We start from the raw sequence: 23,141 nt of genomic DNA, 5'->3' as shown, positions 1-23,141 counted from the left end.
CTTCATATTTCTACCCAACATGCTTATTTGCCTATTGTTGTTTTAGTTCTAGGTATTATATACTGATATAGAAGATGAGAGTTAAACTCTTTCACACAGTTCTTTCCTACCACATATCCAAACATGACCTTCCCCAACTTTCCTAATACACTTATGATTATAGGGTTCTGATAAATATTTAATGCTTACACCTTTATAAGCACATTAATACTATTCAGAGCTGAACAAGGAATTGGGGCCAGCCAACATGGTGAAGAAGCAGACTGATGAAGAAGATGAACCTCACCTGACAGCCATACAGTAGGCCTGGAGAGTAACCACCTGGACTGGAAGACAAGAGTGCTCCAAGAGGGAGGTCAGGAGGAACGAGGGGAAGGGCATTGCTTAATGTGTTAGGCTATATCTCTCGGAAGTGTACAGCCCATTTAATAGACTGGATCTAAAACAGTGATAAGGGCAAAGGAACGTAAACAAATACAAAAACAGAGCAATTACAGACTTAGGGCGAAATGTTCTAGGAAAGAGTGTGCTAGATTCCTTGTTTCCTGGATTCCACATCTAGGAAGTACACTGGTTAGACTGTGCATGTTTCTTGCTTTTCCCCTAAGTTCACTGGCAATTCCTCTACACTTTTCTTCATGAGTTTCTCCTCTTCCTCACGTCTACACACTGGCATGCCTGATGCCTCAGTTCTAGGCCTTATTCCTCACTCTTTCACTCCTTAAGTAATCTTACCTAGTCCTATTGTTTCAGATATTACCTATACGCTGAAGACTACCAAATTTATAGTTTGGGCCCTCATTTCTGTTATGTCACTCACTCAAGATCTTCTACTCTACGTTCACAGGTATATTATATCTGACTTGGCCCCAACGGAACTGGACTCTTTACCACCACCACCCCATCAGCCTATTCCTCTCCAACAGTTCCCATCACAACAAGCAACAATATCATCCACCTTGTTATTCAAACCAAATGCCAAGAACTCATCCTTGACTACTCCCATCTCACATTACCTGGACAATTTATGTCCTACTGGCTATAACATAAAATGACTCCAGAATCACCACCTTGAAGACTATCACTCTTGCCTAACACATTGTCTATGCTTCCTAAATACCTGCCTTGCTTCCCCTTAATGCCACTACATTATATTATCCACACAGTTTCCAGAGTAACTCTACTCATTATTCAGCTCTGGTCACACAAAATCCTCTCAAATCTTTCTCAACGACTCAAAGTCAAATCTAGATCTTCAGCCTGGTCTACAAGTCCCATATGACCTGCCTCTCTCTACCTTTCTGACTCCCCTACTCCTTCCAATTCATTATAGAGTCCAACCACTGGTCTCCGTTCTGAGTCTCCATAGTGCAACCTTTTCCTAGCTTCAGATACAGTGTACTTCTGCCTAGGAGATCCCTCTCCAAGATCTTTCCATGCCCAACTTCTCCACATTATTCAGGACTATCAACTGTCACCTCCACTGAAAGAGCTTCAGAAATTGTCACAAATATGCACCTACCATACACGGTCACTTCCTATAATTTCTATTTCCTTTCTCCTGCTATATTTTTTTTCAGGGCTCTTATCACTATCTAAAATCATATGTTTCCCTTGTTAGAATGTAAGATTAGGAATTGTTTTGTTCATTGCTATTTCCTTAGCAACTAGAAAATCAACAAGTTTACAGTCAACTTTTTAACTGACTAAATGAGGGAATGTGTCACCAAGTAGAAAAGGAACATGCAAAAACCCTATATCAAAAGATTTTGATTGTCATCCTCCATACCATGATCAAATATAGAACAATTATAATTCTCAGAGCCTAAAAAACCTATTATTATCTTTAAAATCCAACTGATTTTATTTATAGTGTTTTCTACATTATAAAATAAGTTGTCATTACCTTCAAATAGGTTTTTATGCAGCACCATCATGGGTATTACCAAACAATTTTTTAAAATTACTTTATAACTTTTTTATAACATACCACTTACTATGTCTATTTGCTTTTAGTTGCTCCTATGTTTTCTAAGTATTTATCATACTCATTTTAAGAAGTCTAACTCATTACAACTGGAGCTAATTTATTGTTACAAGTATGAGGAATATTAATAATAAGTTTGTATCTAAAATGTTATATTAACCCCAATCCTATCTCTGATCAGTGCTATAGCCTGTGGCTTAGTTTTATTTGAAAAATCTACCAATGGGATGTGAAGCCCTTTTTTTAGATTGACATTTGAGTGGCTACTCTCAGTCTCTAAGAGGTAGATAGTCATCACTGTAGTTTTTGTGGTGTTCTGTGAATTAGTGATCCCTGAACCTCTCTGGATCAAACAGTTATAACCCTCTTGGATTTTAACAGTTGGAATTCTGATCCTGATACAGGCATACTGGATTTTAAATAATTTTTAATGGAAATATATGGAGATTATTAAAAATATAGCTTAGAAGGACACTGTTTTAACAATTCCACAAACATTGCAGATTTCCAGTGACATTTATAATACTGCTCAAGTGTGTACTACCAAAATACATGCAAAGCAAAAATGAGTGCAAATTTTAGAATCAGACAAAGTTGCTTTCATATAGAGAAGATAAAACTATCACTCTATTTTATCACTGATAGGAAACCAAATGCTAAAGAACAATTTAGGTTATTTACATCCAAAATAGGATATGTCACTAATTATGTCCTATAAAGTTGCTTCAGTTGTCATGGACCTTATTTACTAATATAGGAAAACTCAATAAATACTTTGAAGATCTATATTGTCATACAAGTTGTGTGTGTTTGTGTATGTGTGGTTTGCTTAAAGAAGAAAGAAAGAAAGCGAAATGACATGGAGATAAATATGCAGGTATAACAGGCACATAAGGAATCAGACCATGTGGAGGTTCTACCAGTTACACTTAAGTACCCAATGAAAACAAAATATCTTATACTGTCCTCTAACTGATAAGAAATATCCCAAGGGATTTAACAAGCACATTTCATTATTCCACTTACCTGATTGTATGATGATAAAATTTGAGGAGATTAGAAATTTTATATAATAAAACTGCTCCAGGTTCAGCAAGTATCACTTGTTCAATTCGAACCTATTAAAATATGTGACAAAAATTAAACATTTCTTTAAAAATGTCTTTTCTTTATTAATGATGTGGTATGAATAGCATCAAAATTGAAAGAACAATTTCATTCATGCAGAGATCATAAAATACCTTCTTAATAGTAGTTTTCTTAGAAGTAAGTCATAAGAGATGATAAACATCTTAAACATAGGTATACTCTACAAAAATGATCTGTGATCTGCAGAATTTGGCTTAGGGCAATTATCATCAGAATATCACATAAAATGGGGTCATTCTGAAGTTTAATACCAGTTTGAAAATAAATTTAGTTCAACAATAAATCACAAAAGCAGTTGCTATATTCTTAAAATACATATCATTGGTGAAAATAAATGCTCTGTCACAAAATATTCCTCCCAAAATTAAAGAATTTCTTAAGCTATTGTGCCAAGTTTGTTCCTATTAATCAGAGTATAGGAAAGGAGATAAACTGTAAATTAGTATCAGCATATTTACCTAACTATAAAACTACTGGGGCAATAATTAGATCTGGCTCAACATTAGCTACGAGGACTCTCCTCTAATTAAAATTCCATCTCTCACTGATCTTTCTCTTCCCTTGTATTTCATTGCTAATGAACACACTCTCAACCACACTGATATGTGTCTACTTATATGTTGCATCTGCCCTTAAGCTACTACTTATATTGTAGCTTCTTGCTTTCCTAATTCTACATATGAACACAGACACTGCACTGTGTTTTCTGCTTCCTTTACATCTTTGCAGCATCTGGTAGAACAGCACATACACAACAGATGTTTAATAAATCCTTTTGAAAGTTGAAGTTTCTCTGTAATTGGATTTCAGAATATGTCACAATGCCAACAAATGAAACCTGATAAAATGAGATTTATAAATGTATGCGAAACACCATACAAAACCTCTCGAATTACAGAAATTAATTTATCTTTACACTGATGTGTTTATAAAATTGATCCTTTGGAATAAGGTAACAGAAGAGCAAATTACACTATACTGCAAATCATGAATGGCATTTGAATTTAAAAATCGTAATTCCACTTGATGATTTCTCTTTAGATCCAGGCCTCATGGAAACTTAAATTATATCTTCCATCAATAAAATGATATTTTTTCTAAATATCAAATATAATTATTAGAGCAAAATATAAAGGTTGTTAATTATAGACAGAGTTTTTCCTTAGCAGATTTATAACACCATCTGAGATTATCTGGCCACCTGCCTTCTAGAATTTAGAGGCATCAGGAAAATATTCTTTATTCCAGTTCTCTTCAGACAGAGAGAAAGGAGTGATGGGTGGGAAAGGAGGAAAGAAAATGCAGAGGGAATAGAGGGGGAAAGGAAGAAAGAGGAAAGAAAAGCAATGCCCACCTGAAGGGTCATGCCACTAAGGCTTTGAGGGAAAGCGGCCTCTGTCAGTGGAGGCAGACACTACAACAGAGGCGGGCGGTAGCATCAGGAGATTCACAAATGACACACCAAGACTGATTTGTCTGCCACACAGAAAGGAGCAACATGTCTTACGAGAGCTAGTAAGAGACCAACCATTAAGCAAAAGCCAGAAGTATCAGGAAAAACAACCAGAGACCAGAGAAACAAAAATAAAAAACATAAAAAGAGACTCAAGAAGTGGTAGCAGCAAGGACTGATTGGAAATTAAAATGGCAATGACTGTGAAGGACAAACATTATTATCAGAACTTTAAAGTAGATCTAAAGTTTGTGTAACAGTTCTAGCACATAATAACCACTCAGTAAATCATAACTGTACTATGAGAAGGGCAAGGACGGGACAGGCAGACATTTAAAGTAGCAAAACAGGTAGTCCAACAGCAGAAAAGCTGGCAAGACATAGGAACAGTGGCTCTCTTCTCCAGGGCCAGCAGGAGTGAGGAGGCATGAGAAGTGGTGCTCCTGGGGACCCGGGGAGAAGGGAGCCAGGAAGGGATACTGACAAGCCTCCCTTGCTTCAGTCTCACAGGTAAGGCAAACGTCCCCAGGTCTCCAGCAGTCCCTGGGAGCACCATGAGTGTATCCTGCAGTACAGTATTCAGCTCTACTTCCCACACCATTTACCTTCATAAACACCCATTTTCATAGAACCCACTGTAATTTACATACATTAAATTTTTATTAAAAGAAACAGAATCCAAACGATGGCTGCATCTTTCAGTAATCTAGAACATTGACATTAAAGGACCATCTTACCCATGGGCTTAAAGAACAAAAGGTTGTGTGTGTGTATGGATTCTGATGTTTCTAGCTATAACTTAGCAGTGAATACACCTTCAAAAGTAATGGGTTGGATGTTGATGAGCCATAGAATCCTAACACAATATATTTAATTTTAAGTTTAGGGCACAGATTTTTTTTTAAACAGGAAATAAGTATAAAGATCATGTCTTAATGCATATGCTTGCAACTATTTAGTCTACAACCTATGAAATTTTACTTTATTAGGACAAAGAAAAGGCTGAATAGGATAGAGCAAATAAAAAATGAAGATTCTCAAATGTATCTATGACCACTGAGACCATTTCTTTATGCTTCAAAAAATCAAAATTCCATGGGCTGCGGATGTAGCTCATTGGTAAAATGCTTGCCTAGTATGCATGAGGTCCTGTTGGGTTTCAGAATGAACAAAAGAAAACAAAGCAAAACAATGTCTCAAAATCAAAATGTCCCCTGTCCTTTAAAAAAAAATCATTCCTACAAAGAAAAAAGACTGAATTGACAGAAAGGCAGTCAAAACATCTAATATCATATGTCATTAAGAAAAGGTTAGTTGTTCGTCTAGAAGAAAGAAATGTTGTATTAATGGAATGCAAAAGCAGATAATTTCTAAGAAAAAATTCAGAATTATACTTGCAAAAGAAAATATTAAAGTAAGATTTCTTTTTCCTCAGCTAACAACTACATCATTGAAGATGATATCAGATAGCCAAATGAAGTCACATAAGAGGAAAATTCTTCAATAGTGTAACATTTTCTGTGAGGGTATAAAGGAAGGGAAGGTGCAAGAGTTGTTGGATCATGACATACATCACTACCAAGCTCATTTGACTATAATATCTGTGAACACCTCTAAAGCATTCTCTGCAGTATGCAATAAACATTACTAGCATATGGAAAGATTTAAGATTTCTGCCACTTCAGAAACCAAAAGGACTCTTTTTACATTTTACAAATAAAAAAAGGTATTTGTTAACTGTATTTCTTTTTTACCTTTGGTATCTTACATTATAATTTGCCAGGGATGGTCACAGTAATGTCCTATAATTGTTATCAACACCTTTCTGTGTATATACATTTAAGGAAAATGAAATAAGAATTTCTAAGTACATTTTAAAACAAAGGCAGACTTGAGTATAAAATTTTTTATGTAGGTAATGAGTGTTAAACAATTTTTTTTCTTTATTTTTTGTTTATTTATTTTTATGTGGTACTGAGGATAGAACCCAGTGCCTCACACATGCGAGGCAAGTGCTCTGCCACTAAGCTACAACCCCAGCCCCGAGGGTTAAACAATTTTAACACAGAACATTTCTTAATCAGACTAAGACAGGAAACTATAAGATCCATTGAAACGTCAAAGAATTATAATCTTTTACGTAATTACTTTTTAAAAAAGAAAAGCTGCAATAGAAATAATACTATAAGTAAGGAAGGGGGAAATAGGCAAGGCAGATAAAGTACAATTTACTTATCAAAGTGACTAGGAGTTTCACTTAACCATAAGTGACTATAAAAAGGTCTAAAAAGTATAGGGGAAAAAATCTTATTTTTATCTTTCCTTTTTTTTTACTTTTCTAATAACTAGTATACAAAGCAAGCAACATTTATATGAGCTATAAATGTCTGAAAATCAAACTATGGCAAAAAATAGTTCATTTGGGAAATGTGTATAAAATACTTTGCTATTTGTTTACAGTTGTTATATAACTGGACCCAAAGATGATCAAGTTACAGTAATAATTAAATTTGGGTGTGTTGTCTTGAGATTTTCTTGTCTGAGATAAAATATAAAGAAAAATCTCAGAAATAAATTAGTTTTAACCTTAATTCTTGATATAAATAAGCCACAAAACTCACAAATTTCAACTTCTATATGCTAAACTGAGGTCAGTCAACAAAGAAAAGACAACAATTACCAAGTATTCCATAAATACTAATAAAAGAAAAGAAAATCTGCTCCGGAGTTTAGCACTAGGAAGTATACAGTTATCTCATTTAGTTCTCACAGTGACCCTTGACAGCAGTTATTCCCACATTCAGGTTAAGTGTTAGAAAATAATGGTGCAGAAGAGTTAAGCAACATATGATTAAATGGCAAAATGGAAAATTCTGCCCAAGTTTGATTCCAAATTTTGTTCCTCTAATGTAAATAATATTGATGATAATAATAGTATATAATATTTTAACCTTTGATTAATAATTATTTATTGCTATAATAAACAAAAGATTACTGTGTATGAAGTAATAAAACAAATTAACATTTTCATAGGAAATCTTTAAGAATTAAAACATTAATAATTTTAATTTAAAACACTTTTCTCAACTGATTAATGTAAATAACTGTGGGAAGTAATCTGTAAAAAAATAAGTCAATATATGCAAACTAAGAATATTTTTAATTTTCTTTCTTAGAGAAAAAACTGACAATGATTATATTCAAATGTACTTTATTTGAGCTTGATAAATGTATTAACAAAATAACAGCTTTAGCTCAAGCTATTATCAGTTTCTTTAAACTCATGAGAATAAAGCATTGTTTAACCAGACACTTTGTAACATATAAAAACAAAATATTTTACCTTTAGAGGTCTGCACACACCTTCAGTGATATGCCCAACCACTTCTTGAATATTTTCTTCAACACCTAAAATTAAGTACTACAAAATTAAAAATTTTTTCCATGTAACTTTTTCACATAAGTTCTAAAAGCTAACAATAATACCAGGATCAATGGCATTAGTGACATTTAAAATAACCATAACAATATTGTATTAAGTTTGATATCTTTGGGGACATTACCAGTTGTCTTAATAACATATTACTAATTGTGTCAATGACTAATGTGTGTCTCAAAAAGTCTTCTTAATTCCTTTGACTGTTAAATAAATAAAATGAACATTCATCGTAAAAAAAGAGTAATTGTATGAAATGGTAAAAAAGACCATGAAACCTATCAACTGAAGGAAGATGTGAAGAGGTACTAGCACTTGTTCTACAAAAACCTTATTCAAGGTGCAGCACAGGGCACAAAAACTGACAAGGACAAAGATGAAAAACAAACACTGCAATCTCATAGAAGACACTGACATTTTTAAAATACCAACTACTTATCAGGCACTGTACTAGGTAATGACATTTACTACTTATAACTGCCTTCATTTTTACATATAAAGAAAAGGCTCAGAAGATTGAAGTCACTGCTGTAGAATAACCTTTTTCATCTAATTTATACATGCTACTACATACTATATATACTATAAGTAGACTATATATTACTATTTTCTCTACCTCTTAATAATGCCCCTCATGTATACTTTTCTAAAACACTTTTAAAGAAATTCATTTTTATAAACTGGATAATAAGGATAATAACAGATTTTTTAAAATTTAAAAATAGAGAATATGCCAATCTAAGATATATGTAGCATCTAATATTAAAGAGCTGAAATTTATGAAGTAAGTATTATCACCAATTTGTACATGGCTTCTTATCGATCATGTGATAAACCACAGTGATGTACGGCTGAGCCACACAGAACAATCAAGTATTACCAGATGAAATATTTCCCTTCACTTCCTATCAAAGGGAGCATCTCTCAATTACACACCAACCCCTCAGACTCTAACCAGGCCTTCGAAGGCAGTCACAACTAAGATGATTTGAAATTCTATAGATATTAGCAGCTATTAAATGTAGTCATTGTTCTCCCTTAAAACCAAGACAAAAATTTTAAGTACATTTAGTACACTTTGTAACAAAACCTCTTTATAACGGTTTCATGAGAATGAAAAAAGATGCCTGGTGATAGAAATAAAAGAATTAGCAACTCAATGACAGTAAGCAAGTTACTCAGTCTGTTTACTCACAGATGCAATGAAGTTAATACCAATTTTTACCTTTAAAGTGTCGGGGTGAGGATCTGAAATAATACACCAGACACTCCAAAAATGTTTTAGGAGCAAAACAGAGGAGCGTAGGCTTGAAGCGGAAGGTAAGAGGGTCTGCTACAAAACTGAACTGTGCATGACAGGATGACAGCAATGAGGAGGAAGTCTATTAGCAGCATGGGGTGGGCGGAGTCATAGCAAGGATGAGGAATAAGGATGTTTACCAGACCATCTAGAAGTGAAGTGTTTATCTCAGTGAAGAAGAGGGGCAACAAGAACAGAAATAGAGAGCCTCAAGAGCCTAGTGTTGCTTTCTGCCTGGTGTTAGCAATACAGTACCCATTGTGCACTCACCTTGTGCTGTTACATGCTTCAGGAGGGCTTCCAGGTGTTCCTTCTCAGAAGCAGTAGCTTGATGAAGCCACGCCAACATATCTCCCACATACCTAATGACAACTACATGTTAGTAAAAATGTCCTGGGAAAAAGATCAACTGATGTCTCTACTGATGTCGATTACTGTACCTCAAAGGGTCGTGGGAGTGCATTTCAATGGGCCTGGGGGTACCACCAGGGCCCCCTCTTGTAAGAGCATCAATAAACCCACGAACAACTGTACTTCGCCTGGCTGTTCCAAATTCATCTAAGGTATACCTAGAAGACAAGGTTATATGAGAGAGTTGGGGGTTTTTCCTAAATTACATCAAGCTAATCACATAATTTTTAAGATAAGCATCTTTGGGTATTCTTTTAAGTTATATTGGTTTTAAATTAAAAAATAAATATTGTGAGGTAAGTTTAGCATGTTGAAAATTCAGTCTAAAAGTACAAGAAAGAATGCTTCTCCCAAGAAAGAATGCTGGGACTGGGATTATAACAGTTCCTTATTCCTCAATGGCAACAAGGAATAGCGCCCTGGATTAGCAAAAGTAAGAAAATCGAGCCAAGGTGGGAATCCTGAACTCTTCAGGTTTTGGTTTCTTTGCAGTCCAAAATATGACGTTCTATAGTTTTATGTGAAATCATATACCTAATTCTCAGAAGCTGGTTATAATTAGAACTGTGTAATCCAAAAATTAAAACTTTTTCTTCTACATTAAAAAATTCTCCTTATGATACTATTACAACTTACCACCAAAATTTGCCCCCCAGATTATTATCCATTTTTAAAAGCTTATTTTAACTCCAAAAAATAGAGATTAGATGTTCCTTAAGTTTATTAACCAATCATGCATACATAACAAATATCTCTTATTTTAACAGACATTTAGAAGTCACCTATTGTAACTGAAAATGGGGGAAAGTTTTTCTACAGGGAAGGGGGGAAGACAGGAAAATTTGGGGAGCAATTTATGAGGATGGCCTGGAGCTGCCAGGAGTACCCATTTCATTGACTGGACTCTGCTCTTATCATTATCATTCTTAATACCCATTCCCCAGTTAAAAGTTTTATTTTAATGTACGCAGGAAAAATATTTGTATCAACCTAAAGTCAGCAGATTTCACACCCCGGCTTTTAAATTCCTAACATTTTCTCCCAGTCTAAATATTAAGAATTATTTTTTATTAACCAATAATACCTTAACAAAAATTACCAACATTTCCCAAAGATTTCCAGCAGAACTCATTCCTTAGGTCCTTCTGCATTCTTTGGCATGTTGCTAACTTAATGAAAACTCCACATTTTGTTAAATATGAGAAAGTTGGGAGATGTATTATTTTCAACTAAAAGGAAAAGTGTAGTGAAGTGGCAAATAACTAGAATTTTTAGGAATCCAAACCTTTTTGAGGACTGTTCACTATTAACTAGACTGTGGTTCTTTGTGTGTGTTTTTTTTTTTTTGTTTTTTTTGTTTTTTTTTAAAGAGAGAGTGAGAGAGGAGAGACAGAGAGAGAGAAATTTTTTTTTTTAATATTTATTTTTTAGTTCTCGGCTGACACAACATCTTTGTTGGTATGTGGTGCTGAGGATCGAACCCGGGCCGCACGCATGCCAGGCGAGCGCGCTACCGCTGAGCCACATCTCCAGCCCCCTTTGTGTGTGTTTTTGCTTTCAATTAAAAGGAAATAGTTTTGAAATTCTCTGCAGTGACACGCCAGCCAAGGAAAGGGAAAATGCACTACAAGCAAGGCCTGTTAAACTACATGACCGCCCTCCATTTTTTTAAACATATGAGGATCAAAATGCACACTTCTATTTGGATCTCTTACTCTTCAGTTACACATATGATCTATGTGAATAAGGTATCTGATCCTGTGAAATAAGGCTCTTATGATCAGACAACCCACTACAGTAAAAAATTCATAAACCTTTCACTTTTTAACTATTTTTTTAAGCTCTAGAGAAACACAACATCTTTATTTTATTTATTTATTTTTATGTGGTATTGAGGATCGAACCCAGTGCCCCACACATGTGAGGCAAGTGCTCTACCACTAAGCTCAACCTCAGCCCAACTTTTCACTTTTTAAATACATAAAACTAATCTCCTTTCCTAAAATGCTACCATAGTAAAGAAAAACAACATGATTTCTGTTCCAAGATTGTTCATTGGGGGGACAGTTATACCAGAAACACATAAATTCACTGGTTATTTTAAATGGGAGGGGATAAGCAACCCAGGTAAACATTGCAATTTAACAGATATAATATGGGATATTAATAAACATTATAATCCTTCTGCAAAACAAATATAATTTAAGCAAAACAGACTGAGCCACAAAGAATCTTCAAAATATCCATGGCCATGAAACAACTCTCTCAAAGACAGAAACATTTTGATAAAAATCAGACTCTCTTCCAATAAAGTTCAAAATTTCAAAATGTTGCTTTATAAAGGTTATAAACACTCAAATTGTCTAAACATTCTAAAATGTCCCTAGTGTAATTTTTAAAATTTTGTTCATCTATATTAAATAAAAGAAAATTTGGTTAAAAGGCAAATTAAAAGAAAATTTTTGATTAAATTCAAGTGATAAAAGAATAGTATAGTTGTTTTTCTTTGGAATGCAACAAAAATACATAAAAATGAAGAAAAATAAGTTTTGTAAAAACTACTACATTCTCAAATAAGTTATGTTCTGAGGGTTTAGAAAGAAAAGGTATCTATTTTTTCATTGCCATTTATAATAAATTTCTTTGTAAAGAAATTTCTGTACTTGATTTATTAAAATAATACATTAGTATTACAGTTATATACTACCTAAGAAACATTGAGTTAGGTTATTTTCAATAATTGATACTTTTCTTGCACATGATAACACATTTGAGACACAATGTACATAGAAGCTTTTACACATAACTTAAAAGAAGTTCAAATACTGCCATCTGGTGGTTAACATGAAATATTAAGTTTTTCCTAAATTTAATGAAACTACCCCTTGGAAGACAGATGATTACTTAAGAAAAGGCAAATTTTCTCTTTTTAAGCATTCATCATATCCCAGTAAATGTTCTTAAAAAAAACTACTTCCCCATTCCACTCCCTAATGTCTCTTAAAGTCTTTTAAATTTGCCATCATTGCCCATTTCCTGGCACATGTCTTTCCCAGATAAACCTTTACCACTCTATTTGCCTCTCCATTCCATCTTTCAAGCTTTTCCCCTGCTTGTCATATAGACCTTAAATACATCCCTACTTAACTATCAGTTTCTTAGTCATCTCCTTTCCAAATAAATAATATCTAAAACTTAATGCTATGCCAAGCAATATTCTAAAGCACCTCATGTGAATAAACCAATTTAATCTTCACAACAGCCCTGCAAAGTATGTACCATTAGTATCTTCATTTTAAAGCTAAGGAAAATGAAGCTTTCAAGGGCTTGTTTAAGAAATCTGGCTCAGCAACACAACTCACAATATCTAACCAACCTAGATGCCCTTCAGTAGATGAATGGACTAAAAAAATGTGGCATTATACACAATGGAATATTACTCAGCAACAAAAGGAATAAAATCATGGCATTTGCAGGTAAATGGATGGAGTTGGAGAAGATAAGGCTAAGTGAAGTTAGCCAATCCCCAAAAAACAAGTGTCAAATGTTTTCTCTGATATGAGGAGACTGATTCATAGGGTGGGTAGGGAGTGGGAGCATGGGAGGAATAGAAGAACTCTAGATAGGGCAGAGGGGTGAGAGGGGAAGGGAGGGGGCAGGGGGTTAGAAATGATGGTGGAATGTGATGAACATCATTACCCAAAGTACATGTATGGAAGACCCAAAATGGTGTAAATATACTTTGTATACAACCAGAGATATGAAAACATAAGCTCTATATGTGTAATATGAATTGTATTGCATTATTCATATATAAAAATATCAATAATAAAAAAAGAGAAAGCATTTTCACAACTACAAATTAAAAAAGAAATCTGGCTCAGGAGGCTGTGGCAGGAGGATCACAAGTTTGAGGCCAGCCTCAGCAACTTAGCAAGGCCCTAAGCAACTCAATAAGACCCTATCTTAAAATAAAAAATAAAAAGGGCTGGAGTTAATGCTCAGTGGAAAGTGTCCCTGGGCTCCATTCAGGTACTCCCCACACCCCACCCAAAAAAGAAATCTTACTCAAAAATTCACCTTATGAATTCATATTGAATTGCTTCTTTCCAAGTGTTGATCAAGAATGATAACTTACAGTGAGTACCACCTCACCCCAGTTAGAATGGATATTAGCAAAAGAAAAGTAACAAGTGCTTATGAGAATGTAGAGGAAAAGGAACTCTTATACACTTCTGGTGGGAATATAAGTTATAAGAGCCATTATGGAAAACAGTAGGGAGGTTCCTCAAAAACTACCACGTGATGCAGCTATCCCACTCCTGGATGTTCAAAAGAAATGAGCTAAGAATGCAAACGAGATAAACACATGTCTGTGTTTACTGCTTCACTATTCACAACAGCTAATATATGGACTCAATCAACAGATGAACAGATAAAGAAAATATAGTATACAAACATGGAGCATTGTTCAGCCATAGAGAATAAAATCCTGTCATCTGCACCAAATGGATGGAACTGGAGGACATCAGTGAAATTAGCCAGACATCAACAAACAAGTATTGTATGTTGTTTAACAGTGATTACTAGAGATTGGGAAGGAGGCCGCAGGGTGGAGACTGGAAGAAGGATGGATGGATACAATCCCTGCATGCTGTATGCATGTAGGGAAAGAGCACAGAGAATCCCATTAATATATACAGTATGTGTTGGGAAATGGAAAAGTTACAATTCTCTAAAAATGCTGACTAGAGAAGTCAACTGTCCTTTTTATGTGTCTGAAACACAAAAAGGCACAAAAGCATCTTTTAGAACAAAACCTTATGAACAAATATTAATCTGCAGACAATGTTAACTAACATTTGATTAAAATTAAACACCAAATGTTTTACATACCAAGAGACTTATAATCAATGCTAGTATCTTGAAGTAAAAATACTGGAAAGAAATTTCAAAGTAGAAACAAGCTGCTAAGCTGCTGATCAACAGTGACCATGCACAACATTCAAGGTACTATGATCTGGCTCTTACTGCTAAATCAAAGGCAAACTTTTGCAATCAATCTCCCAAAAGCGCATGTTCGCTCTCAGTCCACATCTTTGCACCTGTTATTTCCTCAAGCTGGGATGTTCTACTCAGTAGCTTCATCCAAGAAAAATACTTATTCAACCACAGAAATCACTTTATAACTCTTTCCCTTACGAAATATTCCCTGACGATCGATCATTTCCTTCCCCTATCCCAGAATATGTGAACAACCCAACACCTGAGATACTCCCTCTAAGCCAGCAATTAGTATATTTTATTAAAATGCATTTTCTTATGTCTGTTTCTATAAAATAAAGCAGTTTGATGGGAGTGTTTTATTGATGTTGTGTCTCCAGCACTCAGAACAGTGCTTAACACACTAGAGTGTTGCTATTTTACACAAAAGTCCCAACCTTTGTATTCTGTAACTCCCCTCACGCCCCCCACTACATACACACTGGGAACTGAAGTCAGTGCCTTGTATGTGCTGGCCTGGCACTCTGAGCGACATCCTGAGCCCTGTGTTCTCTAAGTCTATGATAGGATAAGTAATGTTCCAATCAGAAAGTAAAGAAGAAATCCTCTGAAAGAGATGTTTCAGAGCAGGATCCGATCAATGACTCTGTACAAGTTCCTTGGCTGTTTACTTGGGTTTCTGAAAGCTTATTTTCATACTACTCCAGGCATTTTTTAAAAAATATTTACTTTTTATTTTATGAGAAATAATAAAATGCAGGAAATTTTATAAATAAACAAGATAATGCGTAAGATTCTCATCTAAAACATTACCATGGAGTTCTTGATTGGTAATAATTTATAAGGTCAAAGACCAGGATCCTCTCTCTACTTGAATCCTACTGATGGAAATACTCTTATTTCATCTCTGGGTGACTATATCTCACAGACCCTATATGACTGCCTTCTCAAAGGAAGAGTTGATATAGGAGTTATAGTGACTTATAAGGCAGTTAATGAGATAACAGGCTAATTAAGCCACTCAACCTCCACATATCTAGGAGAACAACTAGATACAGGACACCTTGGTCTTCCCATCCATATTGTGTTCTGTAGCAAGTAACATTCAAATAATATACAACAGGGTGAAAATATCACTGAAAAGCATAATTACTTAAGCTATTATACATGAATTTGTTAGTATTAAAAAATCAATAAAAATTATCAAAGAAAATTACTTATATAATACATGTCTATAATGTAGGGCCTTCTTACTTGTATAACACAGGTCTATCCTGTAGGGCTTCCATTGCCTGAGTTAAAACTGGAGATATGTCACACGACTCTTGTGTCAATGCTCTGCATTCACCTGTAAAACAACATTATAACCTTTGTTAAAATTAAAATTGGATATTTATTATGTCCACTGTATATCAGCAATCTAAACTCTATAGCAAAAATGCTTTAAAAATGTAGAGAATATGTCAATAAAACCTGTTTTATATGGTCAACCAAACTAGAAAAGTTTAAATACTTTTATAACCTTACATAACCACAAATGCTGTCAAATGCTGTATTTTTTTATTACAGAAAAACTACAGTTCTGGAAAAAAAAATCAATAAATAAAAAAAATAAAAAAAAATTAAAAAAAATCAATAAATAAACATTTACTGAATAACTGTCATATACATGGTAGTATAAGGGAGGGGAAAGGAACACTAAAAATATATTACCAGTGCATTTCCTCAGGAGCAATATTTAAATAGTGTGCTAAAATGTTAGTGTGCATAACTGATATATGGTAATAAAATTATAATTTCAAAATAGTTTGGATTTTATGAAACTTTGTGTGTGTGGTGCTGGGGATCAATCCTAGGGCCTTGCCCATGTGAAGCAAGCACTTTACCACACCACTGAGCTACACCCCAGACCCCCAAAATTTACATTTTAAACTAAAAAATCTCTACGTCAACATTTTCCTTATTTTACTATTCAATTTTATCCATAAAGTGCTAACAAGTAACTACTATGTTCAAAGAACTTATGACTTGTTCAGAAATTCCCAATCTTCTGGTATATGAGGACCTTGCACCAATAGTTTATTTTCTAGCATGCACTAACTGAGAAAAACCCAAGCATCTCTACATGGCTCCACAGAATGTAGTAGTCAAGGTCCAATGGTAAATGTTGAGAACCACTATGTCATCTGTAGAGATCGCAGAAAGAAATGTGAGGCAATGTCCTTGCTGTTGAGAAAGTAGAAATCCAACTAGAGAGATAAGATGTATGTGTGAAAAGTTATAACAGTGTAGCATAATTCTGGATGCTAAATAAATATTTCCAGAGGTTAGTGTTCAGAGAGAGGAAGTCACTATGCTTTACTACAGTTATGGATAATTCTAGAAGACAGAGAACCCTAGCACTAACTTGAAAGTTGAGACAGGATTTGAGTTCCAAGAGAGAAAGTCAGACAACTCCTGATGGGAGCAGACAATGTAAAGAAGAAGAGAGGCAGAAAAACAAGCAGGCTCAAAGATAAAATCATCCAGGGGCTGCGGCTATGGCTCAGGGGCAAGGCAGTGGGTTCGATCCGGAAGGAAGGAAGGAAGGAAGGAAGGAAGGAAGGAAGGAAGGAAGGAAGGAAGGAAGGAAGGAAATCTACAATCTACATCACAAGAAAAGCATCGAAAGAAAGAAAGAAAGAAAGAAAGAAATTGTGTCCATCTACAACTAAAAAAATGTTTTAAAAAAAGATAAATTCATCCAAACCAGAGCACTGGATTTTCCCAGTACAGTAGTACAGGTGTAACTGGCTAACTAGATTTAATTCCAGGTCCTTCCAACAGTGAGCTGGTAGTAACATACAGTAAAATATTATATGTACCTGTTCCACTCTTGCTCATTTCAACTATCTTCTCTCGTTTTAACAGGCTATTTTGCAAACAATTTACTGAAACATCCTAAAACAAATGTAAATAGAGCATTGTGGTAGGCAAAATAGTAGCCCTCCAAAGTTACACACAACCAAATCCCTGGAACCTGTGAATATGATACCTTACACAGCAAACAGGATTTGGCAAAGTAATTGAGATGATATACCTTAAAGAAGGATTGTTTTCTCTGATTACCCAACTGGGTCTAAGGCAATTACACAGTCTTAAAATGGAAGAAGAGTTCGTCAGAGATATGAGGTGGGAAAAGAGGCAGAAGAAATTCAAAGTGAGACAGTGATTTGACTCATCACTGCTGATTTTGAAGACAGAGAAGGGTCATAAGCCTACAAACGCAGGAGGCCTCAAGAAAATAGGAAAACCCCTCAATGACAGCCATCAAGGAAATTTAGACTTCTACCCCGCAAATGCAAGAACTGAATTCTGCCAATACACTGAATGAGTTAGGAAACAACAGACTCCCTTGAAGCAGCCCTGCCAACACTTGGGTTTTAGCATGGTGAGACCATGCCTGATTTCGAAGTGTCAAACAATAAATCTGTATTGTTTTAAGCCATTATGTTTGTGGTAATTTGTTACAGTGGAAAAAGAAAATGAATTCATCATTTGTAACTTTATGTAAATAACAAGATATGCCCAATCAGCTTTAATGATAACCTAAAACAGAAACACTGCCTTCATTTTTTTAATCATCATCCTTCATCAAATATGCTCTTGGCTGAGAGCAGATGCCCATGATATAAACACGAAGACAATATGTTCAAATGTAAAGTTCACTTTTCTTTTCAAAACTACTTTTGATTACTAAAATCTAATTACAGCAAATAAAGGCCAAATAAAATTATCAAATACTGATATTCATGAAGCTACACAACAAGAAGGAAATCACTCACTTTGAGCCCACCGATAAAGTCTTTCATACGCCGTTTCTTGAAGTAAGGCCATCTGTTCCATAATTTCTAAACTAAAAAAAAAAAAAAATTTGAAGATTACAAATTTGAACTTTCAGTCAGTAGCTATATCTAAGTACCTAATTATTTTTGTTTAATTACATAATGACTTAGCTATACTATGTTAACTTCATTTTGGAGAATAATTTTTCTAATTAAATAAATGTCAAATTTTAATAGTATCACTTACTTATCAACTACTACTAGGGTATAACTAATGTCAGAGTATAACTTCTGTCTTTCCCAAAGATAAATAATAATGGACTAAGCCCTTATTTCATAAAATGTCAAACAGTTTTAAATACAATCTGAAGTGTCTGAGACTTTGTAAACATAAGTAGCAACACTACTAGTGCAGGGAACAGTTACTCACCCTGCTGTTTGCTGGTTTGTTCGCAAGAGAACTTTGACATCATTATGAATCTGTTTTACTCTGCCCAATGCCTTGAAGAAATCCTTTAAAATTAAGAAGATGACTTTAAATATGTCCATGCTGTCAGGTAAAATTATATTATTCTAAATTAAAAGATCATTATAAAGAGAAGACAGACTTTCATATATTCTAATGAAGTCTCTCTATACCAATCCTAACTTTCTTCCAATTTTTATACAAAGTATAACAGGTATCGCTTCACATTTTAAGACACATTAATTTGATGCCTTCCATGTACCAAATAGCATGCTAAGTTGCCAGGAATATAAAATTTCTAAAGACAAAAGTCCCTGTCCTCAAAAAGTGTATAATCTAGTGAGAGACAAATGCAAACCTGAAGACTAACACAAAAGCAAAAACACGCCCACTATTACATATCTATGACTTAGGCACATCACTCTAATTGCTGAAGATGCTGTTTTATATGTCAGCTATGCAGCCATTCTCTTCTCTCCTTCCCCCTTACCCATGAACAGAATGCAAAGCTGGGATACATAAAAGACGCTCATTACATACCAAGAATTGACTGATGCTGAACTGATTACTGATTTTTTTTCCTTAAGGAAAACATATTAGAGCCTTACTTTCCAGAAAATGTACACCGAGACACTCAGTGAAATTCCATCACCATCTCAAGAACCCTTCTTGCCCTTTGATCCCTGATAACATCAGGCTTAAGTTTATATACCTCCTCCCAATCAGGAGACCAAAATATTCCTTTCTGGCGCAAACCATTGTCTTCAAGGGGGAAACAAACAAACAAACCCTGAAACTTCTCTTTTTTATTTAACATTTTGAGAGGTTTCATAATTCCGTTGGTCAGTTTGCAAAGAATGGCATAAGCTTAAAAAGTCAATTCCATGAAAAGATAAGCAATTTCCAACTTCAGGAAAGATAGAAGTTATAAAATAAGAAACATCTACTCCGGGCTGGAATTGTGGCTAAGCAGCAGAGTGCTTGCCTTGCATATATGAGGCACTGGGTTCAATCCTCAGCACCAAACAAAAATAAGTAAATAAAGTAAAGGTATTATGTCCATCTACAACTAAAAAAAAAAATCAAAAAAAAAAAAGAAGAAAGAAAGAAACACCTACTCAATGTGACCTCACTGTGACTCACAAATAGGAAATGTGATGAGACTACTGAGGGCTGTGGAGGGGCTAAAGAGAACACAGGTGTGTACTGTTGTGCTTAAGGAGGAGAAGAGAAAGTTAAGAGGCTAAATCATATTTCATGATAGTTAATCAACATAAAACAGTCAATAAATAACAAAAATATATTCTAAATTCAAGATCTAGAACAGAATTTGCAAAAGCAGCAGTGAACAAGGGTGATACTGGCTGATGAGACTGAAGAGACAGGAATGGAACAGTGAGGCAGGTTTCTTTTGTTTTTAATATATATATATATTCTAGTTGTAGCTGTACACAATATCTTTATCTATTTATTTATTTGTTTGTTTGTTTATTTATATGTGGTGCTAAGGATCGAACCCAGGGCCTCGCACGTGCTAGGTGAGCACTTTGCCGCTGAGCTACAGCCCCAGCCCCAGGTTTCTTTATAAGTTGTGTCGTACTCTGACTTTATAAAAATACAAATGTAACTCTGAGAAATAAAAATTAAAAGCTAAAATGTGCATCTTAATTTCTCAATTTAGAATAAGCTTTAAAGGAAACACATTCTCCATAACATGTGTAACTGCTACACTCTTAAATTCAAGTTATTCTAATAGAAGCAAGGATACCTCAGTAACTGGCCCTTCTCTTGTACCTCGGAGAAGACTCATTTCATCAGAAGTCAGTTGGAACTTAGACAAGAAGGCATCTGCAACTTGTGCTCGAATTTCTAATCTTTGACTATAATAGGAAAAAAAAACAAGGAATAGAAATCAAGCATGCAATGCATTTGCATATCTATAAAACAAATTGTACCCTCTGACAATAATTTTGTAAAACAAAGTTGTTAAAGATTCTAAGTATCTTTGAAAACCTTGTTTCTACCTTAAATGTTGGAAACTCATTTTATTGGAAATGCATCAGGTGATAAAGTAACTGGAAACTCATCAGGCAAGTATGTGATAAAAACTAGCTGATATTATTCAACATTTGATATTTAAAGGACTCAATCATTATGTACAAGCAGAAATAAGTTCATAAATGGTCTCTGCATTATAAACTTTCAGCCACTTATGAGTACTGGGATAATTTAAATATATAACTTGACAAAGTTATTTTTGAAGACAGAATTATACTCCTGTTTTCAACCAGTTTCTTCCCAGTCACTAAAATATCCTAACCTTTGAAGTTTTCATATGAAGTACACAAACACCAAAAATCAGGTCCATTCATTTTTTAAATTTTAGATTAAAAGAGAAGTGAAGAATCCTACTAATTCTCCCCAATCTCCAAAGTCACTTCTCTACTTGGGGTTCCCCATATTTTCTATTTGATAATTAAAACAATGTTTTAAATTGTATTATCTAAATACAATCTTATATAGCCTAGCTGACAATTAGAAAAAGGCATACTCTAGTCTGAAAAGCAACCTATATGGACATAAAGGATTAGGTGGATTGTCAACCACCTAAAGGTCACCTAGGAACAGGAACTCCCTGAACAGAACCTGTTCCACATTCCTGGTTTCTGTATCTTAGATCTGGAAGTACATAAATATGATTGTAAAAGTATAATCAACAAAGATAAACATGTACAGATAACACCACAAGTCAGCCCTCATTATTTTATTTGCACCTTAGGATCTGGAGGGTTTGAGTTTACAAAACTAAATATTCCAGTTGAATAACATAGAAGCTATACAGTTTATAGTTCTACAAACATAGAAATCTACAAAGGAAAAGTCAGTTGTCCAGGTGTTCACTTCAAACAATAAAGTAAATCATTTAACTGGGTTTGAAGAGTTGAAGAGCACAGGCCCATAACTGTCCTATTACTACTATCTAAAAGTCACCTTCACAGGGTTTGTTTTATACTCTTAAAACTGTAATCATTATCACACAGGATTTAAAGTAACTATAAAACTTCACAAAATTCCTTGAGATAATACAAATTGACTCAAGTAAAATCCCTTTTGGAGCTTTTTGGATCAATATTTAGAAGCAATTTATTTAGGGGCCAAGGAAAATCAGTCACTTTATGTTTTCACTTGTTTTAACTAAAACTAGTGCTACTCATCTTGATCATACCCTTTAATCACTAAAATTAATCCCAAATAATATGGTCAACTGGATCTAAAAATCAATCTATGAAATAAAGACTGAACCACAGACTTTATATCTACAAAAAAGATGGCCCAAAAACATTTTCAAGAATGGCTATACTGCTAAAACAAGAGTTAAGTATCAAAAGATGGCAACTTTTAAAGTAGTGACAAAAATAAATTCTAATATATTTTAAAATCATATAACTCTTTAGTTTTATAACATTTACTTTTTCCAAGTAAATCTTTCCCACAACCATTCTGACAGAAAGCTACCTCTAGATGGCTCAATGGTTTGGTCTGGCAGCATTAGTGCACTGAAATGACATTAGTGGGGACTTACAACTTGTAGGCTGTAGCAGAGACTGCTGTGACAAAAGGCACATGAGATGCAAACCTTGCCCTCACCTCACATTAACACTGACATATACAACTTCTGGAGGGGTTTTGATATCTAAAATTTATATAAAATAAATGCTGATACAAAAATATAAACTACAATTTCTATAGTACTTGAGATATGTTCACACAATTACCACATGTAATATAATATACATATGGAAAATATATAGTTCTGAATAATATACAGCATTTAAAAATATGAGGTAGATATAGATGTTAGTACAAAGTGATCTAAGACAAGTTGCAGAAATATATACACAGGAACTTCCATTTTTCCTTAAAAAGAAACTACACACACATATGAATTTCCAATACATGCACTTACATATTGCCCAAGTATTTAAATTAAGACTACTCAGTCTTCATGATTCCTTCAAATAATTCCAGAACAAAACATATAAATCTTCTGATACTTTTTTTCTTTTCCTGAAGATATACTCTAAGTTCACCTCAATGAAGTAATTTCAAA

General features: G+C 34.3%; 1 protein-coding gene across 1 annotated transcript in view; it reads right to left on the bottom strand.

The window, feature by feature from the left end:
- Window positions 1-23,141, bottom strand: part of Cog6 (component of oligomeric golgi complex 6) — a 72,680-nt gene that overhangs the window by 36,171 nt on the left and 13,368 nt on the right. Inside the window, exons 5-12 of the mRNA XM_026408750.2 lie at window positions 20,799-20,910; window positions 18,995-19,077; window positions 18,565-18,635; window positions 15,995-16,088; window positions 9,766-9,894; window positions 9,596-9,687; window positions 7,933-7,997; window positions 3,014-3,105 (exon numbers count right to left, since the gene is read on the bottom strand). Coding sequence (XP_026264535.1) covers window positions 3,014-3,105; window positions 7,933-7,997; window positions 9,596-9,687; window positions 9,766-9,894; window positions 15,995-16,088; window positions 18,565-18,635; window positions 18,995-19,077; window positions 20,799-20,910 — 738 coding nt within the window. The remainder of the gene's footprint in view (window positions 1-3,013; window positions 3,106-7,932; window positions 7,998-9,595; window positions 9,688-9,765; window positions 9,895-15,994; window positions 16,089-18,564; window positions 18,636-18,994; window positions 19,078-20,798; window positions 20,911-23,141) is intronic.

Source organism: Urocitellus parryii, chromosome 2 (assembly GCF_045843805.1).
Source record: "Urocitellus parryii isolate mUroPar1 chromosome 2, mUroPar1.hap1, whole genome shotgun sequence".
NCBI classification, from domain to species: Eukaryota; Metazoa; Chordata; class Mammalia; order Rodentia; family Sciuridae; genus Urocitellus; species Urocitellus parryii.
This window is presented reverse-complemented; position numbering and strand designations above follow the sequence as displayed.